General features: G+C 45.2%; 3 protein-coding genes and 1 long non-coding RNA gene across 13 annotated transcripts; 1 reads left to right on the top strand and 3 right to left on the bottom strand.

The window, feature by feature from the left end:
• Positions 1 to 28: 28 nt before the first annotated feature.
• On the bottom strand, positions 29 to 794 carry LOC130527546 (protein PET117 homolog, mitochondrial). The gene is made up of 2 exons (XM_057036187.1): positions 645 to 794; positions 29 to 179 (listed from the first exon to the last, which is right to left on the bottom strand). Exons 1-2 carry the CDS (start codon positions 783 to 785, stop codon positions 51 to 53), a joined length of 270 nt encoding a protein of 89 aa, XP_056892167.1. The 5' UTR covers positions 786 to 794; the 3' UTR covers positions 29 to 50.
• Positions 795 to 1,067: 273 nt separating this feature from the next.
• Positions 1,068 to 10,768, bottom strand: LOC130527410 (CSC1-like protein 2). Of its 9 annotated transcripts, XM_057035881.1 has the most exons (24): positions 10,506 to 10,768; positions 10,267 to 10,369; positions 9,146 to 9,364; positions 8,938 to 9,017; positions 8,256 to 8,346; positions 8,146 to 8,183; positions 7,931 to 8,073; positions 7,400 to 7,451; positions 7,199 to 7,307; positions 7,050 to 7,120; positions 6,874 to 6,954; positions 6,687 to 6,810; positions 5,728 to 5,861; positions 5,456 to 5,593; positions 5,230 to 5,383; positions 5,055 to 5,161; positions 4,725 to 4,811; positions 4,586 to 4,651; positions 4,339 to 4,501; positions 4,089 to 4,194; positions 3,417 to 3,584; positions 2,783 to 2,898; positions 2,618 to 2,701; positions 1,068 to 2,520 (listed from the first exon to the last, which is right to left on the bottom strand). In XM_057035881.1, the coding sequence occupies exons 2-24, from the start codon at positions 10,306 to 10,308 to the stop codon at positions 2,338 to 2,340; spliced, it is 2,556 nt and encodes an 851-aa protein (XP_056891861.1). In that variant the 5' UTR covers positions 10,309 to 10,369; positions 10,506 to 10,768; the 3' UTR covers positions 1,068 to 2,337. The 9 variants fall into 9 exon arrangements, with proteins under 9 accessions (XP_056891861.1, XP_056891860.1, XP_056891862.1 ...); XM_057035880.1 differs by having other exon boundaries at positions 10,267 to 10,577; XM_057035882.1 differs by having other exon boundaries at positions 1,068 to 2,517; positions 10,267 to 10,577.
• srd5a2a (steroid-5-alpha-reductase, alpha polypeptide 2a) lies at positions 10,748 to 22,637 on the bottom strand. 2 transcript variants are annotated; one of them, XM_057036093.1, is made up of 7 exons: positions 22,342 to 22,637; positions 21,950 to 22,006; positions 12,962 to 13,195; positions 12,337 to 12,500; positions 11,562 to 11,663; positions 11,337 to 11,487; positions 10,748 to 11,255 (listed from the first exon to the last, which is right to left on the bottom strand). In XM_057036093.1, the coding sequence occupies exons 2-7, from the start codon at positions 21,979 to 21,981 to the stop codon at positions 11,189 to 11,191; spliced, it is 750 nt and encodes a 249-aa protein (XP_056892073.1). In that variant the 5' UTR covers positions 21,982 to 22,006; positions 22,342 to 22,637; the 3' UTR covers positions 10,748 to 11,188. The 2 variants fall into 2 exon arrangements, with proteins under 2 accessions (XP_056892073.1, XP_056892071.1); XM_057036091.1 differs by lacking the exons at positions 21,950 to 22,006; positions 22,342 to 22,637 and having other exon boundaries at positions 12,962 to 17,170.
• Positions 17,227 to 22,353, top strand: LOC130527566 (uncharacterized). Its single transcript, XR_008951068.1, has 2 exons — positions 17,227 to 18,026; positions 19,170 to 22,353. It is a non-coding gene; the product is annotated as an uncharacterized LOC130527566 (long non-coding RNA).
• Positions 22,638 to 22,777: the final 140 nt, after the last annotated feature.

The following is a 22,777-nucleotide window of genomic DNA, read 5'->3' as shown; positions in this document are numbered from 1 at the left end:
GACCCGTCTAGGTCATCAGTGATCTCACCAGGCAACTGTTGTTGGTGGACCTACGTCTCCCTGCCCTGTCTCTCGTACTCCAGTTGTCGGGTCAGAACTCTTTGCTCCTCCAGTAACCTCAGATTCTCCTTCTTCTTTTCCAACCGTTCCAGATCTCTGAGCACACCGTCGTGTAGACGCTGCGGGTATAAATGTGACCAGAAGTTTGGAATCGTTACATCATCACCATGGTTACTAAGGGAATTTCATCCCCGAGTTACTCAGGGAAATTTATTTAACCAGTCGTCCATTAAATAGTCAGGTTTTAGTTATTTCAACTCAATTTTTAGAGACTTAGAAGGGCATTATATTTCCGTACAATCTACAGGTTTCTTAAAACATGAAAACAAATTGATTCAGCTGAACGACTCAAACGTAAAAACTGTATTCTTAAAATCAAACTATTATAAAGTAAATATTTTGGGTATTGGCACCCAGTTGCACCATCAGATCTATTTTATGGGTGTGCTCTCTAAATCAAAGATGTTTCGCTCCTGCTCCTTACTCGGACCAACGGGACCTTCGCTGATCGCTAGACCGTTACTGTCGAGCCAACATGCAGCTTGTTCGGCTTTTATTACGGCGGTCGCTTCCGAAAGTCCTACCTGCCTGTCCCAAGTCTGTTTGAGGTGGACAGCGGTCACGGTGCTCAGCGTCAAAACCACAGAAACTCCCAAGACCACTTTAGAAGCTCTAGACATTACGTTCCTGTTTGTCTTCGTTAGCCAGCTGCTAACACTTAGCATCCAGGTTGGCTGATTCTTCTTTAGTTTAGTTCCCTAAAACGGAGCTGACGCGGTATCACCCCCACCTGGTGGGTAGTGCACACAGCAGGTAAATAACAACTGAGTCATGATAATCGAAGGGAATGAATACGTACAACCATCAAATGCACACGTCACAAAATATGCTGTGAATAAAAAACAATTTAATTCTTAAATATACTGGGATCCAATCCCCGTCCCACTATAACCAGCCCCAGTATAGGCAGTCTGTTTCCACAGATAACTTCCTATCAGGAGACAACCGCAGATGAAAGCAGATTTTATTGATCAAATATCATAAATCACGGTAAGAAATGAAAGGGTGAATAAACTCTTTGTGTGAGCGGTGGTACAGATCCATGGATATTTACAGGCTGTATTTTGTCCATTCATTATTTTCATGCTTCACATTCTTGAAGCGTGAAATTACAAAACCAAGAAAAGCAAAAACAAGCAACAGTTGTTGATAACTTTCAGCTGCACAGTAGCATCATCTCTAAGCTGTCTGCATTCATGTAATAATCTTCATTATCACGTGATTCATTCAGCACATTACAAAAATATTATGCTTCTCTTCTTCTGACAAGAGGAATCAGTGAACGCTGCTCCAGCCCACAGGAAGTGGATCAAAAACAATCAACCACAAGAAAAATTACCAAAAACAGAAAGCAATAAAGCTTTTTCAAACCATTACAACCATGACAACGACACACTTGAAAACATCAGGTTCCCCGTTCTGACACACGTCAGATGATTGTGAAACAGGAAGTCTATTTATCAGACCCAGTGCAGCAGAAACCCAGTCCAGCAGGGTCCATTTCACAGCGCCGGAGTTCATCATAAAAACATTGTTTCACCCACGTTTCACATCTGAGCATGAACGTCACTGATCGACAGGGCAGGTCCTCCAACCTGTAGCCACCACAGGGCCGCAGCTGTGTGCAGGTGAACGCACAAACACAGAGACATACAGGTGTGAGTTGTGTGAGTGGTCGAGAGCAAGAACATTATTGTTTTTCAAAGGTTCTGTCTGATGAGAACCGACACAAACGTTCCCGCCATCGGGTCCCATGATGTTTGTTCTGAACCTCAGACCTGGACTTCACCAACAAGCAAAACTGCTCTGCGAATAGGTGGGAAAATCCACAGTTTCCATGGAAACACAGGAGTGAGGTTCTTCTATGTTACCAGCTGATGCAGAATGTCTGATGATGTCAGAAGAACCTTGGTGACAGAACTGGTCCAGCCTTCCCAATACAAACAAACGAACGAACAAGGCTGGTGGTTTCATACAGTGAGTTCCTGTGGAGAGCAACGTTCAAGGTTGGGGCGTTTTAGGGAAAAGTGAGAGGGTGTGTGAGAGAGTGTGCGAGCTTGAGTGTGTGTGTGTCTGTGTGTGAGAGAGCTTATGAGTGTGGGAGTTTGTGTGAGTGAGAGTTTGTGTGCGAGTGTGAGAGAGACGGTGAGAATGTGTGTAGTATATTAGTATAGCCACTCCTTTAGAACAGCCCTTCCCCTCTAGCTCCGCCTCCAACTACTGATGGACCTCGTTAGCGATGAGACTGTCCTCCCCTGACTGAAAATCCGCCTCATTTATGTTGTTCCCTCCATTCATCATCTCCTCATCCTGGGATGAGGTCCGGTCCTCCTCGCCACTGCCACCGCCGGGCTCCTCAGTGTTTGGGTCCTGGAGCACCTGAGCAATATACATCTGCTGCTGTGGGACCAGAAAGACCAAAGAGTTCCTTTGTGACTGTTCTGGTGTACACGTGGATGTTTTCACCGTGGCAAGAGGCGGCTAAATCCCAACTGACCTGAGGTTTTGTGGTGGGTGGCGACGAAGGCCGAGGTGGACATCCATTCTCGACAGCATCTATGTTGCTCTCCTTGGTGTCGATCTGACGCACACACAAACAATCAGATGTGCTATGAAGTGATGATGAACATCGTGTACGGGTGTGACCAAGAAGCTACTCCACCTTGTAGTTGTGAGCACTCAGGTACTTGAAGTGTCCGAAGCAGACGTGAGACAGGCAGACCACGATGGTGATGATCAGCACCACAAGAGTGAACATGGAGGTCGGTGTCTCAAAGCCTGTCGCCACACCACATTTGAATTAGCACAGTTAGCATTTCCTAACCCACAGTTGGATGTGTCTCTCTGCTGGTTGTGCAGCAATGATGTTAGCAGTTAAGCTAACAGCAGCATTGGTAATGAATCTGATGCTTCAGAGCAGGAATAGAGCTGAAGCTGCACAGGAAGCACTTTGTTTGCTAGCTGGATGCTAACATACTAATGGAAATGAGCAGTTACTAACTTTATATTGCTAACTTAGTGAGCTAATCTCCAAGAAGTCTAAAGGATCAAAACAAAAACCAGTGGTTTTTGCTAGACTCCAATGTTTCATCTAAATGATCTGATAATGTGATTCAAATCAAACATTTTAACCATTTTTATTTCTTGTTATTGATCCTATCAGTCACAAATCTGCTTGACAACACTGATGAACTTCCTGTTTGTGTTACATTTAAACTCTTCCCCCAACAACAATCGTATGGAATGTGGTAGCATGGTGCTTTTGTGTACGTGATGAGCTTTTACAAAGGCTTCACCTGTGCGTACAGTAGAGAAGAAGAGCAGCCAGAAGAGGCAGAGGATGGGTGCAGCCACCACCTGGGTGACAGCTCCAGAGTGGATCTTCTTGTCCAGTTTGGAAGGCAGGTAAGCGTAGTACATGTTGTATCGATCCACAAGGTGTTTCAGCAGCATGTACATCAGACCTGCAGGTAACATCAGTACTCATTATGTGACATCATCAGTGCACCGCACCAGCACACGTGAGAAGGCTCACAGGCTACAACCATGTTCTTGTGCAGAAAAGAGTCTGAGAAGACGACAAAGAGAACATGGACTCAATCCTGTCTCTGGGATGCTAGATTTGTGGAGGAAGGTTTGTATTTATTCACATCTACTAGCATTTCATGCTAACACTACCAGCTCCATTTCTATGGGTTTTTTAGCAGCTGAAGTGGTGGCAGCTGTCACACTGTGACATTGCCATCCTAAATTTCTAACGCATCAGAGTTTTATCTTTGGCCATGAACCCATGGCAACAGCCGTTCTTGACCATCTCACACTCATAAGACCACTGTTTTAGAGCCTGGACCACAATGGTCGTCTTTCACCCGGGACCACCCAAAAAGTGTTTACGATTGACTAATGTTAAGCTACAGTACTGTAAGAGTCATGCTAGTACAGTCACCAAAGAAACAACAGAGACAGACCGAACGGAACGATGATCGGACAGGTAATGCTGTAGGCCATCACCACTGTGAAGACATTCATCATCCATGCATATGCAGCTCCAAACTGGAACTCGTAGGCCTGGTGCTGCAAAGACCAAAGACAGGGTCCCGGTTCAGATCCAGCAGTCCCACAGAAAGAACAAGTCCTAGATGCACATCCACCTCCGATTATTCTTCCTTTACCCATTACCATCCATAGCTGACTAGCTACTTCTGTTTCAGTCCTCACCCGCTTGACGTTGCGGCGGTCAGCAGCTGAGCGAGCCAGGCACAGCCGGATCATGTACATGAGCAGACCCGGGATCCTCAGCAGGTCCATGGCGTTCCCGATAAATGCTGAGGCGATCACATAGTTGACGAAGAACGCTCCATTATCAGGCAGAAAGACACACCTGCAAGGACATGAGGGTCCGGACTTTGGTCATTTTAATCTTATGATATATTTCAAAAAGTTTTAAAGATAATGACAAACGTACTCAAATCTGACTGTTCCGTCAGCCAAGAACTTCTTATCAAAGAGCCAACGGAAGAACACGTCCAGACTGACAAGGACAGACAGGTTTCAGTGAGGACGTCAGGGACTTGTCGGTTAGCATCAGTCAGCAAGTTAATCACCTGCTGAGTCCCAGAGATGGCAGCAGCAGAACCATAAAGATCAGAAAGGTGTAACACTTGTGCATTGTGGTCCTGTTTTCTCCAGACCTGCAGCAACAGACCGGCAACACCTCACACCTGGACCGGACTACAATGCAATAGACTAGACTAGACTAGACTGGACTGGATTTATTTTCTTACTCATCCTATCAGTATAAATTTACAGACTGTTGTGAACCTGAGTTCTGGTCAGGAAACACAAACTACAGCAGAAACTGGAGCAGCAGTTCCACCTTTAGCTGTTACTGAGAAAAGCCTTGATAGAATCTCACAGTGCTGGTGCTCTGATACCTGGTCCAGTGGGCCTCAAAGAAAGCAGAGTAGTAGACAATAGTGGGCAGCAGAGCAGAAAAGGCCCAGAGCAGGAGAGTCGGGAAGAACTGGGTAATGATGGGATTCTGAGCAGAAGCAATAGGGTGTTAGCGGTGAATTATTTTAGAGCTAACGTCCATGAAGAAGTTCTTACGTTCAGGTACTCCACAGGTTTGGTCACATTGAACTTGTCCATGGTAGAGATGATTATTGCAGGTGTGGTGAGGAAGAAGAGCAGGATGAAAAGGATGCAGTTGATGATGAAGCAACGGATCCACCAGGAGATCCCACCCAGTGAGAGATGTTCCCTGCAGGAGGAAAGATCAGCTTACCAAGGCTGCAGCTGTTTAGGAGATCTGAACATTTTTTTTGTCATGTACCAGCGGACGTTCTGAGGGTCGGGAGCATAAGAGACATTCCAGTTATGCACATGAAGAACTTCACTCAACTGAGAAGACCGTGGCTCTTGTCGACACCGGCACCCCTGAACCTGACACGCATTAAAGTCCTTCAAAATACTGTGAAGAAACAACAGGCTGAGTCAACAGCGGGAGGCGGGGCCAATGAGTCAAAGCTGACAGAACGTCTGCAGACAGTTGGTGGGACGAGCTGGTGTTCAGGTGGAGACAGGTTCTGTTTGTTCCGTACTTACATGGCCGTCATGGCCTCATTCTGGAAGGTGACAAAGGCCATGCCCAGAGGTTTGGTGTGGACCTTCTCCTTCTCCTTCCTGTACTCCTCCTTCAGCTTGACTTCTCTCCTGGTGTAGAAGCTGACAGCTTCCTCCTGCACAACAACACACAATCCTCGCTAAGATGCTAACAGAGGGACATGCCCCCGCACACCGGCAAACCGAACAATTAGGTTAAGGGCTGGAGCCAGCTCTGCATCTGGAAAACAGCAGTAGCAGTAGAACGTTGACTATCAACTATAGAGCTCTAACTGTCAACAGTGGAACCTTAACAGTCAACAGCAGAACCTTAACCTTCATCAGTAGAACCTTAACCATCAACAGTAGAACCTTAACCATCAGCAGTAGAACCTTAACCATCAATAGTAGAACCTTAACTGTCAACAGTGAAATCTTAACTGTCAACAGTAGAACCTTAGCTGTCATCAGTGAAACCTTAACCATCTGCAGTAGAACCTTATCCAACATCATTGGGACCTTAACTGTAGAAACTTAACTGTCAACATTTAAATTTTAACTGTCAACAGTAGAACATTAACTGTCAACAGTGAAACCTTAACCGTCATCAGTGGAACCTTAACCATCAACAGTAGAACCATAACTGTCAACAGAACCTTAACCATCAACAGCAGAACCTTAACTGTCAACAGAACCTTAACCATCAACAGCAGAACCTTAACTGCCATCAGTAGAACCTTAACCATCAACACTAGAATCTTAACCGTCAGTGGAACCTTAACTCTCAACAGTAGAACCTTAACCATCATTAGCGGAACCTTAACCGTCAACAGTAGAACCTTCACCATCATCACTGGAACCTTAACCATCAACAGCAGAATCTTAACCATCAATAGTAGTGTGTGCCTGCTCCTGGAAACACTGGGGGAGCCTTTGACAACCTGGATAAAGGTTTGCGTCACCTCTTCACAGCCAGCGATGGCACAACAGCAGAGGTGTCCACAGGGTTTGGTATTGATCATGGTGGGAACGTGTTCCTTTGCCATCAGGTCAGTGAAAAACTTCTTACTGCGTTCCACCTTCTTCCTGAAGAGATGAGAACATGTGGTTGACGTGAACGTGCCAGTGACTCGGTTTCTGCTGACTTACCTCTCAGCATTCAGAGACATGAGTTTGGCCACATTGTAGCAGATCCGGGCCTCCAAAACAACACAGTTCTCATACGCCTGTCTGAAGAACCAGAAGAACATAGGGCGTACAAAAAATGGTGACTATGAGACAACCAGAACTACCCATGTCCTTCCAGATTCAGTGAAGGAACTTACTCAAAGTGTTGTTTGATCTGAGTCTCCTCAGCATATCTGGAGATGCTGTTGATGAATAAAGTGCGTTTCACCTGCAACACATGAACCTGTTCTGAGTGCTGATGAAGACAAAGATGCAGACGAACCTCTCGACTGTTCCTCCTTCCTACCAGGTCGTCCTCCTTGTAGTGCATCTTTGAGGTGTGTCTCCTCATGCTGTAGACGGTCAGCAGAAGGTACATGAACGCAAAAGAGGTGTGCAACCACAGGAGGTTGGTCCTGGACACAAACCAGAAGACAAAGGTGTCTCTTCATTTCAGCTCTTTGCGCCAAGCTAAGCTAAGATAAGTTAAGCTAAGCTAAACACTCACCCTGACTTCAGGTTAGCGATGGTGGTGCGTCCAAAGCTGTAGGCATTGTTTTCTGGAACGAACATCAGCAGATATTTAACGTCACACCTTCAGACACTGACATGAACTGACGCTTGATCAGTAGCCCCCACAGAACTCAGCTAAAACCAGGACCAGAACAGAGGCTACCATTCTACCAAAGAACGGTAAAGAACCTGAGGGAACACCTAACTGTAACACACCGATCTTTATCTGATCCTCAAATTCAGAGAGAACTACAGAGCTACGGACCTACAAGGCTGGTACAGTTCTCCTGTTACCTTCTTTAGAAGGAGGTCTAGAAGCTCCTTGGCTGATGTAAGCGTCTTTACTGATAATTCTAACTAAAATCAGAAGACATGAACAATGCAGGTGGTTAAACAACCAACAAGGAGAGAAAACCCTTGTCAACAGACACACGGACGAGTCCATCCCAGATGTCAACTTGCTAGAGGGTTCTCTATCTGTGTGGTAACACTGCACAGACACCTGGAACCACAGATGGCTTTTTACCCAGAAGGTCCCCAGAGAAGTTGATGGGGAGGATGATGCCAACAGAGAGGACACCTATGACCACCAGCAGGCCAATGATGTGTCGCTGGAAGGACAGATAATGGACAGCATCCTCGCCACATTTCTCTCGGATCTCTTCATCCCTGAAGGACAATTCAAAAGTGTCACATGGTGGCGATAGTTAGTCACCTGATCCCTTTGAAGATGCTACTCACTTTATTCTGAAGATGGCCGTCAACCAGGAGCAGAAGCCCTGCGGGGAGAAAAACAACGATCACACAGGGAAGGTTTACAGGGAAGAACCATGGCGACAAAGGTTCTTTACATTGTCTCTCTGCTCAAAGTCAACCGAGCTGGAGACGGAGGTCAGGCGCTCGTATCTGTCCTGTGTCTCCGAGTGTGGCGCTGTGGAAACGCTGTAGAACACAACAGGAAGGAAGGTTAGTGTGTTCTGACTGTTTTCATTACTATGGTAACACACAGGCACATAGAGAGGAATTGGAACCTTTTCAACTACAAACAGTTTTTCTTCTCTCAAACGGATTTCTGACCAAAAACACAAACAGAATGGGGTCATCAGTGTGCTGCTAAACAGCCTACTAGCACGTCACAGAGTGAAACATTGAGCTACAATAGAGGCGTTACCTTTTCACCGGCTCATAGTTATTTCTGTCTCTTCTTCGGCTACGTTCAGTCAGAATAAACAGCAGTGTTAACATCCTTTCTGTTAGCATTAGCACAGATGCTTTTTTAGAATGAACACACACGTATACACATGCACAAGCACGGAGGAGTGTTTGTTGCCACCTGCTACACTGAAGGTAAGATCTGGTGCATCTGTGCACCAATCACAAGGCTTATCATTGGGCATCACCAGATTTATGGTCATCATAAAGACCATGTGATCAACCAGGAGTAACAGGTCAATATTAATAAACAATAAACAACACCCAAATGCTACAAAAGAAGCGAGTCTCTGTGACTTTCTACCGACAGCTACATGTTACCTGTCGGCATCAGTGACAAGTGCCAAACGGCCATAGTCCCACGCCACCTTCCTCAAAATGGAAAAGACAAAGAGCAGCACCTGCAAACCAAAGACTTCCTGTTAGAACAGTGTGTAACAGAACAATACAGTTTCCAAAATAAAAGTTTAACCATATCTGTACTGTTTGAGCCGCATTTCCACAAAAAATTTGTCTCGTGTGTGTTTACCAGGAAGCACATAAAGTCAAGGGCCAGTACGGTGGGTACACCCCCGAAGGGCAGCCCCTGCAGCACGGTGCTGCGGATGCGGGCGGAGTAACAGTAATCTTTGGAGCCAGTCTGGGCAGAGCAGTTGTCCAGACTGTTGCACGGCTGGCCGCCGCCAAATATCGCCATGTTGAAGATCAAAACTCTGAACACGCTCACTCCTGCATCCTTGCAGAGAACCTGAAGGAGGAAACGTACAGCTGTAGCAAAATTTCTCTGGTGCCATGGAAATACTTCCTTTATTTTCACTGTCAAGCTTACTACTGTTTTACAGCAGTTAGACTGTCAGGATAAAAGCAGGAGCAAGTAAACAAACTGATCCTCCCAGTTTTGATTTCAAGTTAATTCGCTGATGATGAACAGCTCCAGTTCCTTTATTAAGGTAGAAAATGAGCCCAAAGTTAACGCTCATTAGCGTGCTCACAGACCAAAGGGTTTGTCCCAGGAAGCCACCTGAAAGAGCAACCAGGACAATGTGAGATGCCTCTGAACTTAGAACCACAGAATGGCTCCAACACAAGGAACCACAAAGAGTTCAACATTCCTAAGGCTGTAATATAGAATCAACCACTCACACAAGAAGTTAAAGTTGAGAGCCAAGAAAGCAGAAGGAGCCAAAGGGCCATTCAGCTCTGTGGCTCCACCTGGACTGGGAACCACTTTGAGAAGACCAACTGGCGACGTCGTGTTGATGGATGGTCCAGCATCACTCTGGAACAACTATAAGTCTGTTGGAGGTCTGATCCGGATCCAGGCTATGCTGCGGCAGAGCTGCAGCCTGAGAGTCGCATGCGGAGGGTCGTCCTCTGCGGACACGTTACATAAGCAGCACTCTCACTCAGCAGCACTCAGGGTCCGGCTGGATACAGGAGTCGCAGTCAGGCCTGACAGACACCGAGAGCCGCTGAGCTGCTCACACAAAGCCTGCTTATAATAAAGCAGCTCAGGAAGCTGCAGCAGAAATAAACTCATTAGAATAAACCCGAATCTGAGCGTCCGCTGCTCTAATCAGCGCACAAAAGCACCGTCCGATTCTCACAGAATCATCTCGCAACACACACGATCCACGCCCGTAGAATCACCGGCAGCTCCGCCCGCAGCTTGATCCTCCACCCGCCGATCATCCGTGTCCGCGTCAAAATGGAGCCGGTGAGTTTCCCCGACAGATATTGAGCCGAGGAGCCGCTGGGGGGAGGAAGAGGGAGAGAAGAAGGAGAAGGAGGGGGAGAAGAAATGGAGAAAAAGAAGAGTAGGGAAGATGGGGAGATAAAGAAGGAAGATAGGAATAAAAAAGAAAGAGAAGAATATGTGTTGTCTGAACCGGTTCAAGCTGGATGTTTTGATTGGTGCAGTTCTGCATGTGGTAACGTCAGGACTTTAGTCTCAGATGGGAGGAGGAGATTGCTATCATCATCTTCATCATCACCATTGTCTTCCTTGGCTGGAGTTTGTGATGAAGAACAGCTGCTGTACAGTTTTCAGCTTTCTGGTGATTTGACTGATCTGATGAGCACAACACGAACTCTGGACACAGAACGCACAGGGCAGGAGAACGTGGTCCTCTTCCTGGTTAAAATGCATTTTATTCAGTAGACTTTTATGCAGTAAACTAGAAGCACAAATCTGCCAGAAACAAAAAGGTTCCTTTAAAAATGGAGAATGTTTGAAACTCCAGGTGAAAGTTGAAGTGGAGTTATAACCTTCAGTGACTAGAGGATACCCAAGGTCTCCGCTGTTGGAAGCACCTGAACTGTCTTTTTTTTTTTTAACCGTACCTGCAGAAAGATCAAAGCCCACTGAAATAAATTGAAGATAGAAATAAAATTAACAAAAAAAGGAAGCTGATTCCCTACAGGTGGTGACAACTTTCACAATAAAAGCCATAATCATTCCTCAGAAGATGATTCCAATTCGTTATAAAAACAATTTCACATTTTTCCTGCAGATGGACTAAGGGTCACATGATGTCCTGTACAGCTGTAGGCAATACATCATGGGGCAGTTTCACAGAAGGAAGGGAATGATTGCAGCTCTGGAATGAGGGTAGTCTTCAAACCTCTGTACGTAGTCCCTGCAAGAGAGAGCAGAGGGTTTTCTGTTGTCATGGTCACTGGGGTGAACAAGTATTTTGGTTATATCAACAGGCACACACCTGTGATGGTGGTAGGCTCTGGGTCCAAGGGAGCACACGGTGAAGAAGGTGAAGGCAAATGCAGGAAAGGACCAAGCGACCACGGTATAACCGCACCACTCCACAATCTCACCCAGGAAATTCGCTCCAGACACCAGCTCAAATATTCCACCTGTACAGCAGCAGAGAACAGCTCAACAGGGTGGACAAGCACTGCAGCAGAGGACAGATGTGGAACCACTGTACCACGAGGAATCCTGTACACCAACTCTCCTGGCTTCCTCAGGTTACGCAGGATGTGGTCGCTGTGAATGTTGATGGTCATTCCAACCAGGAAGAGAAGAAAACCTGCAGCACAAGCAGATAGTGACACTGTTAACAGGAAGTGATGGCTCCTCCTCCAGCTGTGTCCTCGGTGGATGCCGGTATGGAGGTCTGAGGCGGTTTTCAGGAGGTTAATGACAAGCATCTGCTCAGTCTTTATCTGTCATGCTCAGTTGAGTCAGAACATTCCTCACAGACCAGTTCAGCAAGTTCTGGCTCAAATCCACACAGGAATATCAGATTTCAACTGGTATGAAAGAAGGTTTCCTCAGAACAAGGAGAGATCTTCAACTTTATCTACAGATATCAGAGGAGAAACCTCTGCTAGAGCTTCTGTCCATGACCAAGTGAGCCACTAGCAGTCAGGTGTGACCTCTGCATCAGCTGATGAACCACAACGGTTACACAGGTTCAATGTGTTTGCATCTGCATCTGTCTGTTCCCACATTCCTAGAGCTGAGCCTCGTCCTGGTTCAGGTAATCTCCCTGTTCCTGACACAAGAGTGTCCTTTGATGTGTCAGTTCTTCTGCACTGCGCCATCATGAGACTCCAGGAATCATTTATTTCCTGGTTATTACTACTGTGTTTCTCTCAGATGATTTCACCATTGTTGCGAACCTTGGTCTCCATGGAAATGGCTGCAAAGGCTTGTGGGTGATGACAGAAATTAAGGGGAGGTTACGCAGTGACATGTACCTACGGCTTTGTGGGCCCGGGGAGGCCAGGTGTCCTCATCAGATGTGCAGTGCAGCAGGTGGTGCCCTTGCAGAAACCCATTGAGGCAACAGAAGAGAGCAGCGAAGAGTACAATTTCCACTGGGACGGGTCGTCCTTGGGTCAAGGAAGCAAAGATGAAGCTCCTGCAGGAGATGAGCAGCAACCATCGACTAAACTTCATCTTCATCATCTTCTACCATGAAAACATGGTCGACACTTTTTCATCAAAAAGAAATTATTTTTGGTTAAAGTTGTGTTTGTAAAACTGATTCACCTGGTAAGATCTTATAAGTAAAAATCCTGGCATTTCCTGGAGTCTTTTCGGTCCTCCTGGGGCCCTGCCCTTTCTGGGGCCCAGCCCCTCTGTCTGACTGCTGGTTTTAATGTAGTTTTAAAAGTTATTCAGTGATAAAAATGGATTGTTGATTCCAGGTTGTTTGTGTATGTGTTGGATGTGTAAAGTCCACAATCAGTGATGCTGCTTTAACGTGAGGAACTGCCCGGCAATGGACACGCAAACGCACACGCATTCGTGCGCATACACAAACACGCACAAAATGCGCGCGCGCGCTCAAACACACATCACAGCAGGTTCTCTACTCACCGGTGGAAATAGTGCAGCAGGAAGGCAAACAGGGATACACTTGCCCTGGCCCCGGTCTCTGGGCTTTGCAGCAGCAGTACCAGCGGCACAAGGAAGGCGGGGACCTCCTGCAGGAACCAGGCCAGTTTGGCCGGAAAAGTAGGTCCTTCTGCCGGGCTGTAACGGCCGTACTGGGCGGGGATCTGCCTCACTTGTTGCAACAGGTAGACCAGACCCCCAAAAATCAGAGCCCAGCTGAGGAAAGACACGAGCGAATCCTGACATTCCATCACAGGTCCACAGTAAGCTGAACCCTGAGCTCCAAGACTCGGGGAGATGGGTGGAGAGGAGAGAAAGAGTGGAGAGAGGGGGAGAGATAGAGAGTGGAGAGAGGGAGGAAGAGAAGAGAGAGGGAGAGGGTTCCCAAACTGTTGTTCATAAACTACAGAGAGCGAACTTCTGCTTTCACTGGTCTCGTTCCAGCACCAACCGACGTACTTCCTCTGGTTGTTCAAATGTCCTCCAGGCGGTACTTTTACCCTTGGCGATGTCTGGGTATTCATAAATATTAATAAGGAGCCGTCCTCCGATTGGCCGAGGAGAGACGTGATTGGCTGCTGCTGCTGTTTTTCATCGAAACTGCTGGACTTCATTGATGTAACTCTAATTACTACTAACTACGATTATAGCAGCTTAAATACAACCAGATAAGAACAGTAACCAGTGACCTGAGCAGGTAGAAACTGCACTTCCTTGAAACTGCAGTTTCTACCTGTGTGAGTGTAATAATGTGTATCACACATATATTACTACCCTGGCAATTTTCCAAATGCAATTTCATGAGCCCATATTGTCTTCATAATGGGACATGGAAAAACATTTAAAAAACAAAATATTATATTCTAATATTTTGAAAGCAAACAAGTTTTTTCCCCACTGCCTTTGTTTTAACTGTACAGTGATTTTGATCTCATATGTGGCATCAGATGGTTGATGGTTAGAGTGTGATGATTCCATTTTACAGAGATGTGGATCAGGAGTGACGCTGTGGAGACGTGCAAGCGTCTTCAGATAAGCTACCGACTCACTTCAGTTAATGACTAATGTTGGGTGACAGACTACAAACTTGTTGCCAATGAATAGTTTTACATAACCTCAGACTGTGTTCTCCATACCTTTGACAAGCTGATTTTCTTGGGATTTTCTGACCTTATACCAGGGAATATTCTTGATTTTTTTTTTTTTTTAGATTCAGACTGTTATTAATATTTATGATATTTGGACCAATAGGTTGGCAGCTTTTATTAATATTTATGAGATTTCAGGGCTTCACCCAGGAACAAACTATTGCCCTGAAGACAGACACGTGGGGGTGGCTGTGAAGAAACTTTACAGGGTAGTGTCCAACAGCACCATCTATTGGTACCAATAGAACTGCAGCACTATCTGAACAAGTCAGGACACACCGGACCTCTCAGGTCAGGGGATTTTGACCTTTCCAAGGACCAAGGCCAAGGGACTTTGACCTTCCCAAGGACCAAGGGATTTTGACCCTTCCAAGGATTAAGGCCAAAGGGCTTTGATCATAAAGCTTTATCCCATTCATTACTGCCCTCTACTGTACTGTACCGCTGGCGTCCATGTCCTTAACCACAGGACTATTACCCCCGCCTCACAGCTCTGAATAATGAAGAGAATTATTATATCTTGTTAGCATCTTTTATCTTATTAGCATGTGTTATACTATATGTTTTTGTTTTATGTTACAGTTAGTTTAGAAGTTAGGGATAGTATATAATCTTTAGTAGGAATACACATAAGCAAGTCAGTTGACCCTTCCTTGACATGAATACTGCTTAGACAGTTGGAGCCAGGCAGACAGGAAATGGTAGAGAATTCAACAATGGTCACTTCAGAGGACAACTGACGACAAAGGGATCCCTAATAAAAGGTAAGCAGACACCTGTTTAATCAAAGTTCTGCACATTGGCAATTTCCAAATTTGTCGTCACTGTCAATTGAAGTGTCCTAGTTATAAATTCCAGATACAAATATAGAAAATATTGAAACGACTGCAGGAATTACGGTTAGAGTCCGGAAAATAGACGGTTAGAGGCCGGAAGTACTGTTGAAAAAACAGGGATTAGACGGTTAGAGGCCGGAAGTACTGTTGAAAAAACAGGGAATAGACGGTTAGAGGCCGGAAGTACTGTTGAAAAAACAGGGAATAGACGGTTAGAGTAAACCGGAACTAGTACAGCGTTGTATTGCTGTATACACAGCACTGTATATGAAAAAGATTTGGGTTGGGACTCGGAGCGCAGTTGATGGGACGGACACTCCCGACGCCCGAGATTTGTGTTTTTGTGTGGGTTGGAAAAGTGCCAGAGTGAACGTGAATTAAAAGGCTCTTTGTCCTTGGGAATTAACCCCCAGAGTGGAACCGGACCAACGAAGTTTGGTCTAGAAGCTTGTTTCACTGAGGCATTGAGTTGACCGTTGGAGTCATTCACATTCAATCTCACTTGGGAGCATAGTTAAAGATGGAACTGGAATGTGGTAAATCGTGCTGGGATCAGGGAGAATGTTCTCCCTATCCCCGGTCTGTGGAAGAACAGTGGAAGTGGACTCTTGATGAAAAGATATTTCCCCCTCCAGAGGTGAAGGTCAATTTAGCTGAAGCATTGTGTAAGTGGGAGTCAGAAACTCACACCATATTACAGGATCATCTTGATAATCCAAAATTAGGTTTTATAGCAGGAAAATCGTGGCAAAAACAGGGTAAGGAGTTAGAAGATAAGCGTTGAAGGATACATGTTGTGGCTGTGGCAGGTGCAGCAGTGCACTATTGCAGATCTAGGGGGGTCACACAAGTGCCCAATGTAAAGAAGCCTTCATTAGAAGATCCAAACCAGACATTGATACTTAAAACCACTCTTTACCCATCATTACCTACTACCTCTTCCCCACCCCCGTATCAATTGCCAGTTTTGTCTATTAACAGTGGTCAGTTAGATGTGGACAGAGATGAAGAAATGCAGGAGTTACATGAAACAGTGGGTGAACTTTGAAGACAGGTTAGAATGATCAAACAGGGACAGGGAGAGGTTGAAGATAAGTTAGAAAAAAATGAATTTAGAGAAGAATCCCCGGTGGTTCGCCCTAAAATCTCCCAACAAACTATATTTAAAAAACAGGACAGTCAAAAATCTACATTAAATGTCTTTAAAACACTTAACAATCAAACAAAACAAGTGAAAAGAGCTGATCTCTCAGGAGGATTTGCCAGGGCTGAGCGCAGGGAGGAGAAGGCAAGACTGATTTATGGCAGTGATAAAGAGGAGAGTGAGAGTAAGACAGACACCCTCAAACTTCCGGCTACATTTATTGGGGAATTGGAGCTTCAGGAGCCTGTTGAATCTCAGACAAAATTATATGAAAAAGATCCAGGTTCAAGTATGGAAAATTATGAATCAGAATCAGGGGAAGATAGTGAGTGTGAGTATAGAGGTTTACCGTTGACAGGGGCCATAAACAATGAGGAGGTGAGTTGAACAGGAATACACACAAGGAATAGGGGGCCCGTTTCAGAAAGACCACAGCTACAGGCCCCTCTGATACAGAAAAGAGGACAGGAACCGGTATATGTTCCATTTGCTATCACAGACATTAATTGTTTAGTGGATAAGATGCCCCACCTGCAGAGGGAGGCGGCAAGTGGATTTCAAGCCTTTTTAGTTTAACACAGAGCATGCAGTTGGTGATGGGAGACTTTAGAGGAATTTTAGGGAGACAAGTGTCTCGCTGGGATTTGGATAAGGTTGAGGTAGCAGCAGGTATTAAAGATAGACCTAATGCTGCACGTTTTGGCCCTTGTGCAACCAGGGTTGGTGAAGCTATGAGACAGATATTTTCAGTATCTCCAGGAGCAATGCAGAACTTAAGATTTAAGTGGGAGGAAAGGGAGTCGGCACATGGATTCCTTACAAGGTGTAAAGAGGAATGGATGTGTGCCACAGGGTGCCATCCTGGTTCAGATAATTTACACACCACTTTGTTCCGTCAGGCCATAATTTTAGGACTTCCACAGTCAGTGAAAGAAGCCATGGAAGGAAATCCTGACCTTCCAGGCAGTACGGCAGATGTCTGGGAGAGACATCTCTCTCACCACATCAACACATTTAAAGTTAAACAACAGGGAAAGAAAGAGGGGGTGATGACAGCGCAGGAACAGCTCCTAAAAATGCAGTTAGATGAGGCAAAAGCCTCAAAAAAAAAAAAAAAAGCTTAATGATAAACGAAAGGAAGAAAAACAGATGGTTCAGCAGTTTCCTCGGCAGGTGCAGCCAGATCCATTAGGTCCGCACCAAGATTTTGCTCCGATAAACCTGTATTGGGTCAGTCCAAGGGGAGGCATGCGTGGGAGACGCGGCGGGCAGGGATACGGCTTGATGGGCGGGTACTTAGGCCAAGATCAGTGTCATGCCTGCAAAGGGTATGGTCATTGGCAAAGGGACTGTCCATATCACAACTACCCGGAGGTACCAGGCAGTGTTCCACCGTCTCATGGAATTTATCACCGGAGCCGATCTCATCTGACACCGTCGAGCTTGTGGGGTTCTCAGGGAGCCCGGAGAGACTGCCGTTTTCTGTGCCATTAGTGACTCGTTTTGCTGGACAGACTGTGTTGCACCCCTTTGTCATTTCACCACATTGCCCTATCAACCTGTTGGGACGAGATCTCCTGGTGAGGACAGGAGCAGCGATTCTGTGTGGAGACAAAGGTCTTGTGGTGCAATTTCCTAATGGACTGAAACTGAACTGCTGTATTCCACACCAAGGTGTGAAGGGACAGATGCTGATGAGTGTGACACCCTCTCTAGAACAGGGGGTGTGGGCGGATATTTATTGGGGAGAACTTGAGCCTGAGACCTCACCTGGTGTCGGTGTTGTGGCATTGTTTCAGAGCTGGAGGCCCTGGCTGTCGATGCTGAGTCCCTTTGCCCCGCCAGTTGATCCCTATCATGTCACTCTGTTTTATGACCGTGAGAATAATGAGGTGTATCAGGATGCGTTTAGAGCAGGGGTGGGGAACCTCCGGCCTCCGGGCCGTATACGGCCTACGAGACCATTTCTACCGGCCCGCAACGCAATAAGATTTTTATGTTTTATATGTGCACTTATACAGTGGGACCGTTCGCTAAACTCCGCGAGCTGCGAGTAGCAGCGGTAGCGTATTTTTGCCTTTCGTATCCTGAAATTTCTTTCGTAACGAGGAAATATTTTCCCGTTTTCTGAGATAAAACAGACGGTTATGTTATGTCCGAGTCAAGGTCAGGGTCAGTGAACACAGCATGTGATGTACGTAGTGGGCTGGACTGATTGACACGGACGAATAATGCCTAGCGAAACACGCTAAACTCGACGAGTTGAAAGGACAGATGAGTTCGGATAAAATTAACGCTCTTCGCCGGAGTTTGGAGGCTCAACAAGCAGCTTTCACACGACCATGTACCGACAGAGAGAATATTACGCGTGCAAGTTTTGTGGTGAGTGAATTAATAGCCACGAAGCTGAAACCTCACGCCGAAGGAGAGTTCGTGAACGCGCCTCGTAGCCGCCGCTGAGGCGCTCGCGCCGTACAAAGTAAAATTGTTTCAAAGCGTGAATTTTTTTCCGTGAATAACTATTGAACTAAGACATATATTGTTATGATTCCAGTGGCTAACGGTATGTTTTTATGGTCAAGTATATGTGGGACTAATATTTATGGTGGAAATCACAATATGCCAGGAATTGTTGCGCTTGGCGGAGGTCTGCGCTCTCCGAGTGCTTTCTAGTTGTTGTTGTTGTTATTGTCTTTATCTTTCTTTCTTTTTCATTTATTTTCTTGATTATCTTGTTGTATTGCAGTTTTTGTGAGTAGAGGCCTCGAACAGGCCCTTACAGGTCTCTTGCCTCAACTCTGCACCTCTTTATTGTTTTGTATGATCATGAAAACATATTTTACTTGTCATTTTATTCTATTTTTTTGGTGATTTTATATGCATGTGTGCTAAATAAATAATTCAAACTCAAATGCAGCAATCATGAGACTTAGTAACACAGTGGTTATAGACTTTTTTTTTTTGTCTTTTTTTTGCATCCCTAGGTATGTGTTCATAACAGTATTAAAATTAAAATGGCCCTCGATATGAAAAGGGTTCCCCACCCCTGGTTTAGAGAAAAGTTACAGCGAAGTTTCTGGATGATTACATCACCGTGTTTGTGTGTTGGGCCTGAAGGTGTGGCTGCGCAGGTCGACTTTGCTGAACAAAATGATTGGTATGAGAGACTGTAAAGGAAATGTTGTCATTTCTGGGTCTCACGAGCTATAGTAGACATTTTATTCCTACATATTCAGAAAAGACTACGCCCCTACGTGCAATGGTGAATGAACAGGGAATGCGTAATTTGGCAGCCTGGCTAACATGGACAACTGAGGGAGAGAAAGCGTTCATTGCTCTTTAACAGGCACTCACGACATCTGCATGTTTTGGCAGTTCTGGAATATAAAGATACTTTCTTTTTGGATGTTTCTGAAGGAGAACATACAGTAAATGGTGTTCTCTTTCAGAAAAAAGGGGGTGAAAGGAAAGTATTAATGTATGCAAGTATAATGCTGGACCCCATTGAAAACAGGCAGCCACCATGTGTCAGGCATGTAGCAGGGGTAGCAAAAGTTTTACAAAAAACAGCACATTTAGTGATGGGTTACGCTCTAACAGTTCTTACAACACATAGTGTGCTATCACTGGTCAGCTCAGCAGCATTCACCATGACCTCACTTAAGCAGACCAGGATGGACAAGATTTTCACCGCACATAACATACACTCATGAAGGGATCAATATGGCAGATGGTATGGGAGAGGGCGAACCACACAGATGTGAGGAGAAAGTGAGGAAAGATTAAAAAAAACAGAGTAGATCTTAAGGCGGAGCCGTTAAAGGACCCAGATGAAATACTATTCACAGATGGCTGTTGTTTCAGACACACATAGGAGAGGCTGAAAGCTGCCTAGGCAATAGTTAGAAAATTAGAAGAAGATTTTGAAGAAGTGGAAACAGGAAACCTAACAGGTAAAGAGTCAGCACAACTTGCAGAATTGAAGGCAGTTATTAGAGCATTAGAAATATCAAAGGGAAAGAGAGTGACCATCTATACAGATTCAGCATATGTAGTGGGAGCTAACCAGTTAGAACGTTGTCAATGGTTGCGGGCAGGTTTTAACACAGCATCAGGCTCTCTTATAAAACATGAGGCAGAGATGAGGCAAATGACACAGGCACTCATGGAACCAGCGGAGGTCGCAGTCGTAAAATGCAAAGGTCATAGTAAAGAGAACTTTCTGGAGGGAAGAGGTAATGAGGCTGCAGATCAGGCAGCAAAGAAGGCTGCAGGTTATAAACCAAGCCACAATTTGTTGTTGGTAGAGAAAACAGTTCATGAAATGCTTCCAAGATACGACAGGGAAAGACTTAGTTGTGATCAAGAAGAAGCTTCTCCACATGAAAAAACAGTTTGGAAGGAAAAGGGGGGCTGTGAAAGTTGAAGGAATTTGGCGGGTCCCAGACAGAAGACCTGTTCTCCCGCCCGGTCTGTTAGATGCCGTTCTGGAAGAGGCCCACGGCCTGACACACTGCTGGAAACCATGAATGATGCAGAGAATGTTCAATATGCACACACTTTAATGTAAAATCAACAATTCGACCACATGAGGGCAAGTTTCCAGTTGCCCCCATGACAGGGCAAGAAAATTATAGATTTCACTGATATGTTAGATCGAGTCAATGGGTTCTGATACCTCTTGGTGGCAGTGGATGCATACACTGGCTGGCCAGAGGCGGTTCCCGTAAAAGCGGAAGATGCAAAAAGTGTTATTAAATTTTTGATTAATCCGACACATGGTTTCCCCAAACAAATCAGGTCTGATAATAGAACTCATTTTAAGAATAAAGATTTACAAGAAGTAGAGAAGGCGTTTGGCGAAGGTAGAAAGAATGAATCAAACACTGAAGAGCAAAATTGGCAACATATGTGCTCACAGTGGGATGAAATGGACACAGGCACTTCCAATAGCCTTGATGTCAGTAAGAAGCTCTGTTAGCTCCCGAACAGGATTCACCCCCTTTGAGCTCGAGAGGGGTGTTCTCTTTCCGGGACCAGGAGCAGAAAATCCATTGGCTAGCCCAGCACCTTTTCTGAAATATAAGCCTTATTTTGTTCAACTAAAAACGATTCTCTCAGTTTTCTCCCAACAGGCAACCTCTGTAACAACAGTCAGTGAGGATCCAGGAATTCCACACACAGCTGAGTGGGTTCTTCTGAGAGTCATCAAGTGAAAGTGGTCAGAGCACAGGTGGACTGGTCCCTTTGAAGTTGCAGAGTGAACATCACATGTTAACCCTAACATCCTAACATACTAACACCCTAACACATTAACCCTAACTCTGGTATCACTGGAATCAATGTACCCCAGCAGGTAATCCACAGAGAACGCTTGGACAGATCCGGGAACATCTAAAGAAGATGGCACCATGATTAAACTTCTATTATTCTTGATTACATCAAAGGGAGCGGTCAATGAATTGTTAGTATTGGCCTAGCCTACGCTAAGCCAATACTAACAATTCATTGCCCTCTACTGTACTGTACCGCTGGCGTCCATGTCCTTAACCACAGGACTATTACCCCCGCCTCACAGCTCTGAATAATGAAGAGAATTATTATATCTTGTTAGCATCTTTTATCTTATTAGCATGTGTTATACTATATGTTTTTGTTTTATGTTACAGTTAGTTTAGAAGTTAGGTATAGTATATAATCTTTAGTAGGAATACACATAAGCAAGTCAGTTGACCCTTCCTTGACATGAATACTGCTTAGACAGTTGGAGCCAGGCAGACAGGAAATGGTAGACCCCCATCGTAAAACATGACAGCATAATTTACTGGTGATTGATAAGTACCTGGACAGGAATAAGACCTCTGATCTGGCCATCTGAGAAGACAATGGAGAAGAAGGACTGCACCAACACCAAAGGAGGCATGGAAGAAGAAGATGAGGTCATCCAAGAAGAAGGACTAGATTGGACTGAATTAGCATCAATAATTTACATATGTCTTTCTATATAAACTGGGCCAAGGGATAGTTAGGTTGTCAGACTTCATGCCCTGACAATTGACTCTGTTGTTGCTAGGGTTATGAACTGGTCCGGAGCTCTGTAATATTTGTATCTTGAATTGATTCTATTTGCTAAATACATTTTGAAATTGGCATTTGTTTACTTGAAGTCTTCATTTAAAGAACACGCGGATTAGCAGTGACACACGAGAGGTATTGCAATCCAACAATAAATACCTTTGAAACCCACTGGATTCCTTTGCGAATGTGTTGTGGCTGACGGCATAACTTGGAGGCTGTTACTCGGGTGAATCCCAGCCCAAATCAACACACAATCCTTCAAATTCGCGCTCAGCAATAACCTTTGTTGAAGAACAAAGCATCAGATCTCTAATCTTGATTCTGTCATCAGAACCACAGTCCATCATCTGCCAGCCCAGAGTAAACCAGTCTGATTCATGGATGAAACAATGTGAAAGTCTCATTCCTCCTGCTCAGGGATTCCACCATTCTTGCTGTTGCTAATGTCCCTTTCACTGGAACCAGCGATCACATGATCTTCTCCAGTGGCTTACACTCTCTGAACTGAACTGGATTCCTAAGAACACAGTACATTGTAGTCCCCGAAAGGCAGATTTCCATACTACAAACGCGTAAATTCAATAGGAAAATA

The sequence above is a fragment of the Takifugu flavidus genome, chromosome 6 (assembly GCF_003711565.1).
Source record: "Takifugu flavidus isolate HTHZ2018 chromosome 6, ASM371156v2, whole genome shotgun sequence".
NCBI lineage: Eukaryota > Metazoa > Chordata > Actinopteri > Tetraodontiformes > Tetraodontidae > Takifugu > Takifugu flavidus.
This window is presented reverse-complemented; position numbering and strand designations above follow the sequence as displayed.